This window comes from Girardinichthys multiradiatus, chromosome 22, assembly GCF_021462225.1.
Source record: "Girardinichthys multiradiatus isolate DD_20200921_A chromosome 22, DD_fGirMul_XY1, whole genome shotgun sequence".
NCBI lineage: Eukaryota > Metazoa > Chordata > Actinopteri > Cyprinodontiformes > Goodeidae > Girardinichthys > Girardinichthys multiradiatus.
Genome location: NC_061814.1, coordinates 31,314,754 through 31,332,959, shown reverse-complemented (window position 1 = coordinate 31,332,959; position 18,206 = coordinate 31,314,754). Strand labels below are relative to the sequence as shown.

Sequence of the window (18,206 nt, the reverse complement as noted above, 5' to 3'; positions counted from 1 at the left end):
TAGCCAGAGACATAAAGGACTACGTGTTATGGACAGTCACTGAAGTGATGCTTTAAAAAGCAAAAAGATCACAATGTGAAAAACATTTTAAAAGAATAGGACTTGTTTAAAGAAATTGAATTTCTGTGCATTTATTACATGAATTGAACTAATAATACCAGTAATAAAAAGCACTTCTGAACAAACGTAAACATGCTATTGAAATTTATTACAACACTGAAGACACTTGTGACAAATAGCCATCTTAATGAGGTGATTTTTTAACTTCATACTTCAAAATAACATAGCAGTGAGTCTAAGGAAAGTATTTATGTTCCGTATAATACTTTGTGATTTTTTTGTCTCTAGTAATAAACAGCCTTGAGATTTGCTGCTGATTTCAGGCCACCTCTCCTGCTCCGGTTGCTGCGTTCATGGCGCCCCTTATAGGGCAGTGTTGGAAACTGCAGGAGCAAACATGGCAGCTGCTGTCAGGATGAGGACGTGGAGCTGTCCGAGCATTGGAGTTTTCTCTCAGTGGATGGTGTTTTTTACAGTTTTATTCAGTAGCGTAAATGAAACAGTCGCCGCACCAGAAGCAGGGCTAAAGGAATTTGTGGTTGTTAATGTGAGTGAGACCTGGAAACACTGTAGATAACTGCATAACCCCAAGCTAACGTTAGCTACATCATTCTTTACATTTTAACTTGTAAGGAGCTTAGTGTGTGATTGTGATAAGTGGCATTTATTTGGAGTTTCGTTTTAACCTTATATTATTTTAAACGTTCTTTTTTGCTATACTAATAAAAGTTAGGTAGGCTTTAAGCGTAATGCTAGGAAACATTCAATGGTTAGCTGTGGGCTAACTAGCACCAGCTAACTCCAGCTCAACATAACTGAACTTGTTTAACCGTCTTTTGCAATAAACCTTAATGTTATTCATGTGCCTATGTTCACGTATCTGTATTTGTCTGGGTTATTTTGGACCAACCTGCCACATAACATTATAACATTAAGATTTTTTACCTCTGAAAGTGTGACCTGTTAACATTCAAAGCTGAGTCCTTTTCTTGTTTATTACCATGATTGTACAATTCTTAGAGTCTGCCCTTGGAGAATCGGAACATCTTGATCAATAATTCAAGTAGAGATCTGAGAAGATCCAGTTTCCTCTACTTTAGTTGCAGTATTACTTGAGCTCCATTACTAGGTGAACCATATGGACAACATCTTTTTTACTTCACTGCAGCACAGACAGAACCCAACTTTGGTTTTAATGTAGTAGACCTTCAGCTTCAGGACTCACTTAACCGCTGTCTTATTCCCCTCACTGGATTTTTGCTCAAAAGCTTTATTTACTGTTCCACAGGGCTCACAACCGCTCATATTACAGAAAGCCATGTTTAAAGACACAGATGTTGTACTTAAAGGTAAGACATGATGGTTATTTTATTTTTGAACTAAACCAAAAACAAATATGGGCTGTTCTGAGATTCTCAGGGTATGCTAAGCTTGGGTAAAAAGTTATAGTAATCTAATCTGTTATATTTATTTATTATTTAATGCATAAATATGATGCTAGCTGATTTTAGTATGTAGTCAAGACTTTATTGTGCAGGATATTATACCCTTATGTTGTTTTCTTTCTAGAGTAACACAAGTATAGCAAGCAGATATTGTCCGGGTAATTAGCTGAGCTATCTGCTCAGGAAGAGCTTTCAGTCAGTTACTTAAAGAACTACTTGCAACTTGCCTGCTGTAGTTTAAAGCAACATTGCCTTTATAAGAGTGATAGGTGACGCTCCTTTAATTTCCACACCATGATGGTCTGAAAAATCTCTAAACAGCTGAATTTCTCTTTTAGTTGAGCAGCAGGGAAGGTGTAATAGCCTCTGCTCAGAAAGCTGAGTCAAGTCTTAACCTAAAATGTTGCAATTTTTGTGTCGTTGATTAAAAAGTATCTTTATCTCTCAGTTGTGTCTTTTAGATGTCCCAAGAAGGTGGAATTCACGATCCACTGGGTTTTAAAATATCATCCCTGTTACAATGAATATAATAATATTGAAGTAAGTAAAATTGGTTCATGCTATCTGGTTCACCAGTTCAGTTTTTCTTTAGCACTTTACGGCTAAATGTTCAGTTGTGATTCTCATATTCTGTAGGAGATATACAAAATGACGCAGCTGAGCCGAGGGGAGAGCCTGGACCCAAAACCCAATGCTCCGGGCGAGTACATACAACACAAACACAGTCCAATTACCTGTAAAAGCGACCTGCTCTCCTTTCCTGGGCTCAGCGTAGGTTTGCTGTGTTGGTTCTTCAGCATAGATACAGTATCTACATATTTAATAACTTGACATTTCTCATTATTTGCCATCTTTTCTTTGTTTCCTAGAAAGCCAAGGCAAAGCCACGGCCAGTCATTTTACCTGCAGAGAGTGAAGTTCTAGTAAGAACACATTACTTTATAAAAGTGCAGAAAAACTAAATGTTTCCATTCAGTGTTCCTGCAGTCGGGGAAACGTCTATTTCATTAAAAAAAAAATTTCAAAGTCTGAATCAGTATGAAAAAAGAAAGTAAAGTATGGAAACAGAGTTTTTCAGTGTCTGTCGCACTGTCTAAATCATCTATCCATATTTTCATCTGTATGTCCATCCATCCATGGGTTTTGCATGTTTTGCATTTAAAACCTTACATCTGTAAAAACGTCTGTGGTAAATGTCAAAGTGGACTTTTGTATCAATAGTCAGACTGAAAACTGTGCAGGAACCCTGTAGATAATACTCTGTATTTCAAATCATCTTTAAAGGGAAGATATCATGCTTTTAAATCTTTCATTGTCACATTTAAATTATGAAGTTGTGGACTATATAAAGTGGAACTGCAATGCTTTGGTCTAAATTCCTTGTTATTGTAGCTCCGCAGGCTCCTCTTTTAACCCTGTTCTGCGGTGCGTCTGAGAGCGACTTGTTTTGGTGTGGTCGCTTTAAGAGCTACTGAGGCACTTCACACCCCACCCCCCCTCCAGGTCAAGGAGCGCTCCATTTTAACCCATTCGCCCATTTTTGTAGTTTGATAAGAGAGATACAATTATCCAGCTCCACAGAAACAAGACAAAAACCGCAAAAACAATGTAAAATTGTTGATGAATAATACTATTTGAAACACGCAGTATGGTTATGTCCTCAAGGAGCTAAAAGCAGCACACCGCGCTAACATAAGCAGAAGGCACAATGCTACTGCTATCAAAACAATGACTAGGACATCATATCAGTACACAATAAAATAATGTCTAAAATAAAGTTTGTCATCATTTTAGCTTTATTTGCAGCTGACCGCTTTGCTGCGTCCATCGTTTCCATAGACAGACGGAACTGAACCCTTAATCAGATGATTCCTTCCTGATACAGGCGGAGGTTGCTGAAGGCACTCATCCTTGAAGTGGGGAAAATAGGTATTTCCCCACTGATGTGGGAAGATTTCCCTTAAAATAAAATGTAACCAGGTACTTTGAAGATGTTCTGATGCTGTAGGACGGTGTAATGAGTTGTGTGGGTTAATAAACTCAACAACTGTCCTGAACTTATCCTCTTGCAGTGTAGACATACTTGAGCTTGGACTACAAAATGACAGCGAGAAATAATTATGGCGGATACGCGAAATTGATCAGCTGGAAGTCCATGACCTTATTTAGCTGTTCCACATCAAATACTGTAACGTAACTGTTGGAAAATGTAACAGATGAAAGAGAAAACTGAATGGACTGAAAAATATGACCCAGACAGATTACAAAGATATATCCGCAGCACCTGGATAGACTAAATTCAACTTTTCTGCACTATTACAGATTCCAAGTACGCAACAAAATTTATTTAAGGGCTAAACAAGTGGATTTTGCATGATATGTCCCCTTTATGTCAAGTATGGATTTATTTTTTTTTCTCGCTGTTAAACCTTTGCAAAAATGTATCTCTTTTGGATTCTTGTTAAAATTTTCAGGAAAAAAGTGATCCTGAATGGATTTCAGCTGAGTACAACACCAACAGCACCAGAGAGAACGTTATAGCCACCACATGGAGGGATGGGCCTTATCTGCTAGTTGTTAAGGTTATTTCCAATACAAAGGAGGCCAACTGGAATTTAACAGGTGAGATAGTTCACCAAAAAAAAAGCTGATTTAGAAATCAACTGGCATAGAGGACAATAGAAGAGATTGGTGATATGTTCCTCAGTCTCAGATTTAAAGGTGTTATTTGACATTACAGAGTTTCTGTGATTTTGTTTTTTTCCAGTTAATGTGGTGATGAGAGGCAGCCACGGCTACATTTCTATCACAGAATGGCCGCTCATGATTGTAAGTAGAAATCTTTAGGATTCAGTTCTGTGACTTGTGCCAGAGCCACGAATTTCTATGTTCATTTTAAGGTTATTTTTAATTACATATGTTACAGCACTGCAAAGGTTAATTCTGTCTCTTTTAAATAAATGTGAATTTGTCAATTGAAAATTAGATGTATATAAGTTTGGGTATGTTAAAGTGAGCCACAGCTTACAGATCTAAACCTCGCTCTGTACTCTGAAGTGGAAAAAATGCAAGATACCTGTAGATAAGCCCCTTCTCAGGACATTACTTCACAGTAAATGAAGAACAACTGCTTCCATGTGTGACGTGTGATTATTGACTAATACCTTGCTGTTTGTTTGTAGTTTTACATGGTAATGTGCATCGTGTACATCCTGTACGCCTTGCTGTGGTTCATATGGGCAGCCTGCTACTGGAAAGATTTGCTGAGGATCCAGTTCTGGATAGCAGGAGTCATTTTCCTCGGCATGGTGGAGAAGGCTGTCTTCTGCGCTGAATATGAAAACACCAATGCTGTCGGCTCTGCTTGTGAGTATCTTTAGATGGACAAACAAACAATGTGCCATCTCTTATTTACAGTAATACACTGTTTATTATGGCTCAAAATCCTAATGATAAATTTTATTTCCAAACAACTAAATACATTGGGCAAGACAAGTTTATTTGTATACCATTTATACACAGGTTCATTAAAAGTGCTTCACAGAATAATGAATGGCACATTAAAAATATAAAAAATGAAATGCACATTTAGAAACATTAAGCATCATATAAAAAGAAACAAATGTTAGGGCATTATTTGATCTTTATAGGTAAGTTGCAGTAATGTTTTAGCCCTGATTTAAAGAAGTTGTAGTTTGGTTTAGGAGGATTGTTTCTGCACATTTCCAGGAGTTGATTCCTGAGCAGAGACGCATGGTAACTAAAGGCTGCCTCACTGGGACTGGGAACACTGAGTAAGCAGGTCTTATTTGACGGAGGGCTATGCACGTTTCATACCTGAGAAGCACCTCTGAAATGTAGGCTTGTAGACCTTCAAGAGGATTTTCAGTTGTTTCCTTTTACAAACAGGGAGCCAGTGCAGTGATTGAGCAAATGGGGATTTTGTTTTAAGCAAGACCAGTAAAGACCCCATTACAATAATCTAACCCTAATAAAAATAAAAGCATGCATGCTCCTGCAGCTTGTTTGTGTGTGTCCTGTTTTATTCTGGCAAACAATTGAAGGTGGTAGTTGGCTAATTTAGTTATAGACTTTATGTGGTTGTCAAAGTTCAGGTCTATATCCTTGCATTTCTGCCACCCAAAAAAATGACTTCTCGTTTTTCTGCATAACGCTGGAGGAACCTCTGGTCATCCACTGATGGATATTTTGGACACACTGACTTAGTGATTGTAGTGGATTTTGGTCAAGTGGTGACACAGAAATGTGAGGTCAAATGTCATCAGCATGTATACATAATGTAAGAGATACTCCATTATCTGAGTTAAGCGAATTATGTAGACGCTGAATAAAAGTGACCCGAGATTGGAGCATAGAGGAACCCCACTTTCAATTGTTCAGATTTATAATTACCAAATTATATAAGCACCAAAGTAGGAACCATTTTTCCAATTTATCGACCAGGATGTTATGAACCGTTTTGAATGCAGCATTGAGATCCGGTAAAACAAGGAGGGTTTTGATTCATGGCTGTTAAGACGTATGCCATTCAAAACCAAAACAAATAAAAAAATGTGTTATGTTTGCAAAACGTCAGGTGAAAATAGCAGTGTCTGTAGTTTTCTTCAGAAACTCAAACATTTACATAACCTAAATAATGCTGAAAGAAGTCCGGTGAATCACTAAGATAATATTTATTTATAAACCTAAATATTGTCTCTTATCTTTGTTGCATGGAATTGACTTCACTTCGTTTCTTGGTTTTCCCTCAAAAACAGCATATTTGATGCCAACCCAGTAGTTTGCTATTTTACGCCTGGGGATTAGGGTGACCACTGCATAATGTTTCGTCCATCCAGAACCAAGAGGCACAACAACTCGGTGCTCAACACAGGGGTGCTCACCAGCTGTGCATGTGGGAGAATCGGATGCAGCAAGGAAACAGGAAATGACAAACTAAGTCACCAATGCTGCGCAATATGTTTGCAATGAGCTTCCCTATTTTTCAAGCACATAAAAAACTTCTGTAATCCATTTGCTATTAATATTGAGAACCCCTGCAGATATAAAGATGGAGCTAGTGGAACTGCTGTGTAACACACGATAGTAGCAAATATGACTCTGTGGGTCAAGCACAGTTTTTCCCCTTTATTTATGAAATTATGCCACAACTCCTCCTCCTCCAAGCTCCTTGATTGCTTTGTATGTTTGACCGCTTGTACGCGTGTACCCAAGCAGCTGTTTTATAAATAAGTAAATAATACAAGTAAATAACTGTAAAAATATAGTTCCTACCAAAAACAATGGGGATCTGGTATGTGATGCACGACTGCTGTGAATACACATGTTCCTTTCTTCCATAACTGTAGCTCCAGGCTTGTTGATCTTTGCTGAGCTGGTCTGTGCCCTCAAGAGGACTTTGGCACGGCTGCTCGTCATCATCGTCAGCCTGGGCTATGGCATTATAAAGTATGTCATTTTATATAATATAATCATGTAGTTTTTGTTTTTGAGAAATTAAGCATTAATCTTTATGTTTTTGTTGTCTTTTTGTTCAGGCCTCGGCTTGGAACTGTGATGCACAGAGTCGTGGGGCTCGGCGTCCTCTACTTTGCATTTGCAAGCATTGAAGGTGTCTTGAGAATTACAGGGGTGAGTTTTTATGAAGCTAACCTAAACAAAGAAACATTGAATTTAATAGAGAAAAACTGGAGAAAAAAAGTCCTGGTTTTGCATTACAAAATAGACTGAAATCAAACTTAAACCAAAATTAGATTTATTTTTATTTAATGGTGTTCAGACTTAAATGTAACCTGTTTTTCTCTATATGTTTTGGGATTCATACTGAAGGGTCGAGACAATGGCCCTGCTCTCATTACAGCAATTGTTCTGGCTGTGTTTGATTCCTGCGCCATCTGGTTCATATCCTTCCAGTAAACTCATCAGTTACAATAATCAGCAGTTAATGAAACATGAAGAGGTCATGTACTAAGTCAGTGGATTTTGGATGCTCCTTCTTTTGGGGTTTGGTTTGTTTCTTTATTTTCACTTGGGTAAATAGTCATGTTTCGGTTGTTATAGGGCCTTTCTTATCTCCCATCCAATCTGAGTTTTTTTTCCCCGTAATCTTTCTCTTCATTTTTTGTGTCCTTTGCACTCTGATCCCCTCCAGACAAAAGACTCTGACTTGGCCCTGTTGGCCAACATTCCCCTGGCTCTGCTTGATTCTTCTTTATGCTGGTGGATATCCTTTTGTGGGCCTGCAACCTTTCCCTGTGTGGTTCCCTTCTGCTCCTCAAACCTTACATAAGCATATTGTGAAGTAATTTAAGTTCAATTCAGTGGTTGTTCTGCATCTTTAGAAGAAATAATCCACATTAATCATTAATCTGTAAATGATTCCACTGTGTCCCTCTGATCCTTTCCTGTGCTATGACATTTTCCTGTATTTATAGTCTGTGTAGTGTTGAACAAACAATGCATCTGCTTGTCATAATGAACTGTTGAAGCTCTTATTGTCTTGTTTTACACTGAGTCCTCCTGTTGTCTATTGTAGGGATGGTGTTGCGGTTTTAATTTACAGGTTTACATATTTGGAAAAAAACTTACTACACCTAAGCTGGACATAATCAATGAAATAAATTATTCTTTCAATTTTATCGCTGAAAATAGTTCCTGAAATCTAAGTAAAATTTTATTTCTATGGCAGCTTTTACAGACATGTACATTACAAAGTTCTTTACAAGGGCAAAGCAAAACACATTAAACAAAGGCATTCCTGAAAGAGCGTTCCTGAAAAGCCCGGTCTACACGGGTTTTACAACGGGTTTGTGGTACCACCAACAACATTTGACTCGTGGACCTAGATGGAGATAGAGGATCTAAAATCTACCCTTTCTAAATCATTTAGCGTCGTGCTTGGAAGCAGAAACAATGTGATCATAGCCATGAAGCAAAAAATGGGAAAGTTGCAACAGAAGACTGGAAGTAATGCGAAAAACTGCCAGTATTGTGACTGGTTAAGAAAAGTCTAGTTATAAGTGCAACCTACTAAAGCGCTGCATTTATATAAGGTTCTACGGTTCTAGTTCTTAATAAAAAGTTCTAAAGAATCTGGTATTCGTAATCTATTAGATCTCTACGAAATAACAAAGTGAAGTAAAACAAGATGATTGAGTGCAGTGGTTCTTAAACGTTTATAATTATCAGAGCAGTAAAAACATTTTGCAAGTAGGACTGGTAGTTGTACAGCAGAACATGGTTAGTTAATTGTGTTATCAATGAAAGGGGAAAAAATAGAAAATGTTCTAATCTATTGCACCGCATAACTGGTTGAAGGATTCACTTTAGTTTTACTCTCTATTTAGAGTCAAGAGGTGAAATATCCAATTTTCTAAGATGGAAAAATTAGCAGGTATCCTAAAGTTGGGATCTTGTGTGGAAAAATCTCACCAGCCATTGGGGGAAAAAAAAGATTTCAAGGTTATCTTATTAAATCCTTCACACAATACTGCACAATCTTCCTTAATGAACATGTTGCTACAGTATAAAAAGCAGAGAAATGCTTTATTAGCATTTATAGTATTTAGCTTAGTCACTGAAGATACCAGTGTGCTATTTTTAATATATTTTAAGCTAAATGAAACGTAGCCTAATTAGTAACCAGCACTTGTTTTTGGTTCACTGCTTTCTGGGATGCACCGTCACTTTTTGATGTCCTGTTTCGTTAAGCTTTGAATTGCTGATTCGGATTTAAGATGATTTTTCCTTTAGTGACTATGATCCAAAATTATATCAATAAATAAAGTAAAATATTTTTGCTGCCCTGAGCAGTCATCTTTTTATTTTATTGGACCAGAAGTGACATCAAACTGTCTATATGAGAGAGAAATCGTCATGAAACAGGATTTTAGAATTATGCTGAAATAACAGTTATGGATCTAACATTTTAACCCTCCCGCAGTCCTGCCTAAGCACTAGTACAGAGCGAGAAAGATGTCACGGGAGGCGCCAGAAAGAACTGCAAAGGCAAGTTCCGGGAAGTTTCTGAATAGGCAAAAGGCAAGACAAGTTTATTTGTACAGCACATCTCAGCAACACCACTGTGCCACCAGTGGTGCCACAGTTTGAGAACCTTGGTCTTAGCTCAGAAACCACTGTCTGTCAACAGTTAAGTCTCAGCTACGGTAAATAAATCAATTCAATCTAAAGAGTTCAAATGGACCTATTTTTAATTTATTTTCCATGTGATGCCAGTTATTTATTTCCCTTGACTGCCACTTCCACATCTTCGTCAGCTTAGCCCAGACCATCAAGACTCTGAAGCTGAGGAGAAACCCTGTGAAGCTGTCTCTCTACAGGCACTTTACAAACACGCTAATATTTGCTGTCATTGGTAAGTACTGCATCTGTGATAAAACAAACCTGGAGTGCCAACCAGATTTATTTTCACCCCGATGTGGAAAAAAAAAAGACAAGGGATATATGACCTTTCCCCTAGATCAGGTGCCTCAGTCTTCGTCCTTGAGGGCTGGTGCCCTACATCTTTTTGATGTCTCTATTTTTTTCTGTTTTTTGGTGGACCCATAATGCCATGCAGTCTAACAAGGTTCCCAGGACCATTGGTGTGGGAAACCTCCCTCACCATCCTGCTCTGTCTACATCATAGCAAGATAAATATGGCGCCTCATCAAGCCTATTGACCGGTGGCTAAAAGAAAGATTGACCTCTGTGTCAGAAGTATTAATTAGAAGTTGCCAGAAACTAACCAAATTAAAGTACAGCATAATTTTAAAAAAATGTTTAATTTACAGGATTTTGCTTCCACTCAAATTAAGGGATTGGATTTTTCTCAGTAATTTACTGTGAGATTATGCTTCTGTGACTATGACCAAAACTGTTATATTTAGTTGGTCTGTCTTTTACCCATAAGGACATAAAGAGGCACCAACTTGGATTGGTTTTAGTTCTGGCATCCAGATGTTTGTAAATTAAGCTTTGGGTTCTCAGAGCTGTAAGGAGGCTCCTTGTCGATTGTGCTTGTTTTCAATCAGATCTTATCCGTTTATAATCCCAAGACCAAAACAAAACAAAACTGAGAAATCTTATTCTTTGAGCCTTTTCTAAGTGTGTGTTTTTTTGGCCATGGCTGAAAAGAAGGTGCTGGTACTTTAGAGGTAATGCTATTACTCGAGCAAGAAGCAAAGTGAGTCTTCCAGGGTTACTACACAGTCTGGAAAAGTATTGAGAAATCTGGAGTTTTATTTCAGTATTTTCCAGGTCTGGATAAGTGTGAGAAATAAGTATGGAAAGGTATGGAAGATATTTGTAAATCCTATCTCCTTTCCAATTGTCTAAATTATGTCCTTTCTTGCGTCATCCCTTCTTTTTTTCCCCTTTATTTCTTTTCTACCTTTCTGATATACTTCATGTCTGTCCTTTCTTTCTTCCGTCTCCTTCATTTGTTCATCATATACACTACTGGTGAAAGGTTCAGATCCTTTATCACTAAATGGGTCTCTTTATTTTCATGACTATTTACATTGTAGATTCTCACCAAAGGCAACAAAACCATGAATGAACACACAGAATTATATAGAAAACAAAAAGTATGAAATACCTCTAAACATTTTTAAATTTTTGACTTTTTAAAATAGTCACCCTTTGCTTTGAGCTGTCCACTGATCACCACCTGGTGGTGAGTTGGATCCGCTGGAAGAGGAGAAAGCCGGACAGACTTGGCAGGCCCAAGCGCATAGTGAGGGTCTGCTGGGAACGCCTGGCGGAGCCCTCAGCCAGGGATGTATTCAATTCCCACCTCCGGGAGAGCTTCGACCAGATCCCGGGGGTGTTGGAGACATAGAGTCCGAGTGGACCATGTTCTCCGCATCTATTGTCGATGCTGCTGCCCGTAGCTGCGGCCGTAAGGTCTGCGGTGCCTGTTGCGGCGGCAATCCCCGAACCCGGTGGTGGACACCGGCAGTAAGGGACGCTGTCAAGCTTAAGAAGGAGTCCTATTGGCTGTGGTTGGCTTGTGGGACTCCTGAGGCGGCTGACGGGTACCGTGAGGCCAAGCGTGCTGCAGCCCGGGCTGTGGCAGAGGCAAAAACTCGGGCCTGGGAGGAGTTCGGTGAGGCCATGGAGAAGGACTACCGGTTGGCCTCGAAGCGATTCTGGCAAACCGTCCGGCGCCTCAGGAGGGGGAAGCAGTGCTTCGCCAACACTGTTTATAGTGGGGGTGGGAGTACTTCGAGGATCTCCTCAATCCTGCCATCACGCATTCCCTGGTGGAAACAGAGGCTGGGGACTCGGGGTTGGACTCTTTCATCACCCAGGCTGAAGTCACCGAGGTGGTTAAAAAGCTCCGCGGTGGCAAGGCTTCGGGGGTGGATGAGATCCGCCCTGAGTACCTCAAGTCTCTGGATGTTGTAGGGCTGTCATGGTTGACACGCCTCTTTAACATTGCATGGCGGTCAGGGACAGTGCCTCTGGATTGGCAGACTAGGGTGGTGGTCCCCCTTTATAAGAAGGGTGACCGGAGGGTGTGTTCCAACTACAGGGGGATCACACTCCTCAGCCTCCCTGGTAAGGCCTACGCCAGGGTATTGGAGAGAAGAGTCCGGCCGATAGTCGAACCCCGGCTTCAGGAGGAGCAGTGTGGTTTTCGTCCTGGCCGTGTAACACTGGACCAGCTCTATACCCTCTACAGGGTGCTCGAGGGTTCATGGGAGTTTGCCCAACCGGTTCACATGTGTTTTGCGGACCTGGAGAAAGCATTCAACTGTGTCCCTCGTGATGCCCTGTGGGGGGTGCTCCAGGAGTATGGAATCGGGGGCCCTTTATTAGGGGCCATCCGGTCCCTGTACGAGCGGAGCAGGAGTTTCGTCCGCATTGCCGGCACTAAGTCAGACCTGTTCCCGGTGCATGTTGGACTCCGGCAGGGCTGCCCTTTGTCACTGGTCCTGTTCATAACTTTTATGGACAGGATTTCTAGACGCAGCCAAGGGCCGGAGGGGGTCTGGTTTGGGGACCAGTGGATTTCGTCTCTTCTTTTTGCGGATGACGTGGTCCTGCTGGCCCCCTCTAGCCAAGACCTACAGCATGCGCTGTGGCGGTTCGCAGCTGAATGTGAAGCGGCTGGGATGAGGATCAGCTCCTCCAAGTCCGAGGCCATGGTTCTCGACTGGAAAAGGGTGGCTTGTCCTCTTCAGGTTGGAGGGGAGTTCCTGCCTTAAGTGGAGGAGTTTAAGTATCTCGGGGTCTTGTTCACGAGTGAGGGAAGAATGGAGCGGGAGATTTACAGACGAATCGGTGCAGCTGCCACAGTAATGGGGGCACTGTGCCGGTCCGTTGTGGTGAAGTGAGAGCTGAGCCGAAAAGCAAAGCTCTCAATTTACCGGTCGGTCTACGTTCCTACCCTCACCTATGGCCATGAACTTTGGGTCATGACCAAAAGAACGAGATCCCGGATACAAGCGGCTGAAATGAGCTTCCTCCGTAGGGTGGCCGGGCACTCCCTTAGAGATAAGGTGAGGAGCTCGGCCATCCGGGAGGGGCTCGGAGTAGAGCCGCTGCTCCTCCACATCGAGAGGAGCCAGTTGAGGTGGCTCGGGCATCTATACCGGATGCCTCCTGGACGCCTTCCTCGGGAGGTGTTCCAGGCATGTCCTACCGGAAGGAGGCCCAAGGGACGGCCCAGGACACGCTGGAGGGACTATGTCTCTCGGCTGGCCTGGGAACACCTTGGGCTCCCCCTGGAGGAGCTGGAAGAGGTGTCTGGAGAGAGGGACGTCTGGGCGTCTCTGCTGAGTCTGCTGCCCCTGCGACCCGGTCCCGGATAAGCGGAAGACTACGAGTACGAGTACCCTTTGCTTTGATTACAGCTTTGTTCTCTTGGTGTTTCCTCCATGGGCTTCATGAGGTGGTCACCTGAAATGGTTTTCTAAAGAGTCTTGAAAGAACTTCTCAGACGGTCATTGAGAGACGGCTAAAGGTTAATATTTCAGTCATTACAGCAAAGGGCGCTACTTGAAAGATTCTAAAATACAAAACATATTTAAAGTTACAAGTTTTTGTTTGCTACATAATTCCATGTGTTCATTCACAGTTTTGATGCCTTCAATGAGAATCTATGTACAATGTAAATAGTCATAAAAATAAAGAAAACCATTAAATGTGAAAGCGTCTAAAACTTTGGACCGGTAGTGGACCTTACAACCTTCTTATTTTCTTCTGTGTCCATCCATCCTTTAACTCTTTCTTGTGCCCTTTGTTCCTCCTTGTTTTGGCTTCCTCCTTTTTTTTATTCCTTCTGTCCCTATTTTCTTCCTTGTGCCCTTCCTTATTACCTTCCTGCCTGCATTGTGTCCTACCTCCTTTCCTGCATTATTTGCTTCCTTTGTGGTATCCATCCTTCCATCTGTGTGTCATAACGCTTTGGCCATAGATTCTGAGTCGTGTGTTTTTAGCTGCGTAAAATGTTGCAGCTGCAGCAGTTTCTCACCATCACCTTTCCCTCTCAGCCTCCATCATCTTTATGGCTTGGTCTGCTAAAAAGCTACACTTAGCAGATTGCCAGTCTGTAAGTATGATTTGCTCATTTTTCAATCATACCATTGTGTTTTTCACTAATCAATTTGTTTTTTAGGTAAAATCCTTCAATTTTTATTCTTAGGACTGGATTGAGGTGTGGGTAGAGGATGCTTTCTGGAGATTCTTGTTCTCCTTTGTTCTACTCGTCATAATGTTTTTATGGCGCCCGTCAGCAAACAACCAAAGGTAAGCAGTTGAAGCAGATTCAACTGACCACTGTCACCTAATTAAAGGCTCTGAATTAATTAGTTTTTCTGTGCCAACAGGTACGCCTTCACACCTCTCATGGATGACTCTGATGATGAGGAGATTGAGGAGTTCATTGCATCTTCAAACATTGGTGCGGTTTTATCATGGTGGCTTTATCCGTAACACTGCAAACATGTTTTCATTATTTGGGGGTGTAAATAGTTTTTTAATAGTTTTCTCTGCTAAAATCGTAGCTGATGGCATAAAGTTCAGAGCAGCTAAAAGTGAGACAAATGGCACAGCAAAGCCTTCAGAAACAAACGCGGTGAGTAACACACCTTTAACTACATTCTGTCTAAATTCCTTTAATCAGCTTTTTCCATAAACACCAGTTTGATCTGATAAAAGCAACATTTGGAAAATAAGTCTTTGTCTGTCTTGAATCAGCAGGTGGCAGTATTTGCTCTGAATCTTTGTTTTTCCTACTTGTTCAGGATGAAGACTTGAAATGGGTGGAGGACAACATTCCTAGCTCTCTTACTGATGTGTAAGCATCCTTAGAAGTGCAGCGAGTTATTCATTGCTCCTAGATTTGTTTTCTAATTTAAGGCATGTGTGATTGTAACCGTGTGCTTCTCATTTTGTCCCTGCAGAGCCCTTCCAGTTCTGCTCGATTCAGATGAGGTACGAAAAACTTTGCCAAAAAGAGGAGCCACAAAATGATTTATGAAAGACATACAGCTACTCTTACCAAAATTAAGATTGCCATCTAGCCTGCAGAAAATACTGTATGACCTCTCACTTTGGTATTTGTTAGAAAACTCCTAATTACTTCAGTTGTATGAGTTACTCCATAGCCATTTGCTGAGGATGGTAGCCCTGATGCTTGTAAATGGTTTCCTCTCTGCTTTAAATAATTGCAATTAATAACATTTGCTGTTGGTGGATTTCTAAATCATTAAAATTATTTTTACGTGTTGTTGTCCAGGAAATCATGACGACAAAGTATGAGATGTCAAAGCTGGAGTGATGCAGAAAGCTCCCAGCTGATGGATAAACAGCAGCTGCTCCTGACACTAAGACAGAGCTTCCACCAGGATTATCTACTGGACGTGGTGGAGTTATTGTTTTTTTTCCAGGGCATCCTCTTGAGTAGCTGCTACCTCACAGGGTAGTGCAGGCAACACAGTTTATGGGGTGGATGTGTTGCTATTTTCCATTTTCTCTCTTTTGTTGTTTACTACAAAAAACAATTTTTGTCCCTTTACAGCCTAAAAGATTCTCTTTTTTCTGACACTCGATCGGTTTTGAGCTTTCCAAAGAGTAATTCCTTTTATATCAAGTTATATATTTATTGTAGTTGTATACTATACATTTATTCTACTGGAGTGGGCCTCATGCATATACACACTCTTAAATGTATGTGAATGGTTTAACACTTAAAAATGTCTGAAAGCCTGTTTTCTCCAATAAGTATTTAACAAATGATTTATGAAAGTTAAATTTACGAAAAGATTTTAATTACACCAAATTCAATATTTAACAACAAGTCATGATTTTGGTTTATAAATAAACTTGCCGATGTTTGTATAAGTCGGAGGAATTCGTTTTGCAAACATCAGGAGTGTCCTGAGCATCCTGTTTTTACCAGATTAAGAATCCTAGCTATGGCAACTTTTTAAACTGCAACGCGATCATTTTGCATAGATCATTTGCTATTATGCACTTTTCAGGATCAAAGCTGTGCCTACATGTCTGTCTTTTATTCGTAAGCCCTCATTTAGTGGGTGTCTGAGAGCAACATGACTGAAAGGATATTTTGTGTCTCAGATTAAAACAACCCGGCAACCCGAGAGTGAACGTGTGTGTGAGGAAAAAGCAAAATTGAGGATTTGTATAAATTTAATTGTGGCTGGGTTAGTTCAGAAGTGTAGAACTAGAGATGGTTGTCGTGTTTTCAAACTACTGTGTTGGTGTGGGTGGGAGCATGGGAAACGGAGCAATTTGCTGTATGTCAGGAATGTCATTATTTATTTCTGTTTCAAGTGTACTTATATGTTTAATGGCTGTGTTTACCCATGTTTACTGTAAAGTGTGATTACGTCATGTGCTTCCAGTTGTCGAGGTCTTTTGGACTCTGCACTATCCTAAAATATTGGCATCCTGCAGATTTATTTATTTGTAATCTTTGTGGGGTTTTTTTCGCATTCACAGAAATCTTCGTAACGTCCAAATTCTTTCAGTCTTATTCCGTTTTATTTTTCTGAAATGACCGGCCCAAGTTTTGTTGGCGTCGGCTCTGTGTCGGCAGACTAGACTGTCACACTTCTGCATGTTGCCTGAAGTAAACGTAACAGCAGAGGTGGTTATGTTTGTCTTGGCGACGTTGTCACACATTAATATGAGTAATGTGGTAAGCACAGGCTGACCATTTGAATGGTTGATAATGTCCTCATTGCATTTGTTTTTGTATTGGTTGGAAACCTGGAAATATTTGTGCTTATGATGGCCAGCCGTTCTGTTATATAAAACTGCAGACACCTGCAGCCGACCTCGGATTATTTGTACAGGTGGGTTTTGGCCCAGTTCTGTTTATTTTTTTTATAATTCAAGAAGTGGGAAGTGTTTGGATAAGAGAACTCGTCTTTTTTGTGTCTTTTTCCTTGCTGAAATTGACCTGAAGTATCGCAGTTGAACCATGCTATAACGAGGGTTTTCCTTATTTTCACAAACTGTGTTCAACGCACTCAATAAATAATAAAGCTTTCTAGAAAATTTCTGATTGAAGATTAAATGACGAGAAACATTTGTTCCTTTGTGTAGACTGATCATTTCCCCGATTTTTAAAACATGATGTTGGTGCTTTTAAGGTTTAATGTATTGTAAATGTTCTCTTATACATACAGGCTCAGATATTAACCAGACACTTAATATTTGGTTTAATGCACTTCCATCACACACATCTTTTGTTGCCGTCAACAAGCTTGTTTCACAATTCTGGGTCAGATTTGAACCACTTATCAGAAATTGTAAAGCTTCGTTAAATTGGCTGATTTTTGGTTTGGACCAAGCTTTTGAGATTAGTCCATCAATAGAGTTGAGGTCTGGGCTTCTGTTAAAGCATTTTAGGCTTAAGATTATCCTCCATTTTCTATTTTAAAACCAGTTTAAAGGTTTGTTTGAGATAATTTTTTCTGCTGGATCACCCAATTATGACCACGCTTCAACCGCCTGATCCAAACGGTCACTCAGATAGAAACAAATATGTTAGGATGTTGAAGAACAACCCAGGAACCACAAAGAATCAAGCCATCCATGATCTAAAGGATGCCAGAATACCAAAGTGATTGTTCATTGTGAAGAAAGCTTCATAATGCCATGATCGAGGTTGCCATCAAATACAGATGCCCTTATTCCAATCTTGACTCCATTAAGCTAATTTGCAGCCACCAACCCAGACAAGCTAAATGCCTTCTGCAGAAAAATTAAGCGGTTTGGCTGCAATGACAAGAATGTCTAGAGGAGTCAAGGTGGGACTTTCAAACTGGAAAGCATGGTGCTGGTAGGATCATTCTGTGGGCCTATCAGTGGTACATTGCACTTATAACTTTGACCCTGTTTGGATTAGATCTCAAAAACTATATGCAAAATATTTCTACAGTCCCACACCTTTTTTGCTGCTTTAATGCAAATCAGAGATCTGTTAATTCATCTAAAGTCTTGTATCCTGGAGCTTTCTCATCCAACCACTGTTGGTGGACAGAATTATAAAAACAGTATAAAATACATTAGATCCCAGTTTGACACTTGCTTTTATTTTTTGTAACATGCAAAACCTGATTATGTCTGCTGTTCAGCTGTTATGTTACGTCAGCTTTGCTGAGCTTGAGAACCCGAGTCCTTCAGTCGGTACAGTCCAGC

The 18,206-nt window shown here is 40.3% G+C and overlaps 1 protein-coding gene across 3 annotated transcripts; it reads left to right on the top strand.

Annotated features, from left to right (window-relative positions):
* Positions 1 to 415: 415 nt before the first annotated feature.
* Positions 416 to 17,094, top strand: tmem87b (transmembrane protein 87B). Of its 3 annotated transcripts, none has more exons than XM_047352284.1 (19): positions 416 to 607; positions 1,349 to 1,409; positions 1,954 to 2,045; positions 2,142 to 2,276; positions 2,375 to 2,428; positions 3,980 to 4,127; positions 4,273 to 4,334; positions 4,688 to 4,871; positions 6,875 to 6,974; positions 7,064 to 7,157; positions 7,678 to 7,749; positions 9,792 to 9,900; positions 14,027 to 14,085; positions 14,179 to 14,282; positions 14,363 to 14,436; positions 14,540 to 14,610; positions 14,780 to 14,832; positions 14,939 to 14,969; positions 15,274 to 17,094. In XM_047352284.1, exons 1-19 carry the CDS (start codon positions 458 to 460, stop codon positions 15,313 to 15,315), a joined length of 1,695 nt encoding a protein of 564 aa, XP_047208240.1. In that variant the 5' UTR covers positions 416 to 457; the 3' UTR covers positions 15,316 to 17,094. The 3 variants fall into 3 exon arrangements, with proteins under 3 accessions (XP_047208240.1, XP_047208241.1, XP_047208242.1); XM_047352285.1 differs by lacking the exon at positions 7,678 to 7,749 and adding an exon at positions 7,356 to 7,427; XM_047352286.1 differs by lacking the exon at positions 416 to 607 and having other exon boundaries at positions 1,967 to 2,045.
* The last annotated feature ends 1,112 nt before the right edge of the window (positions 17,095 to 18,206 follow it).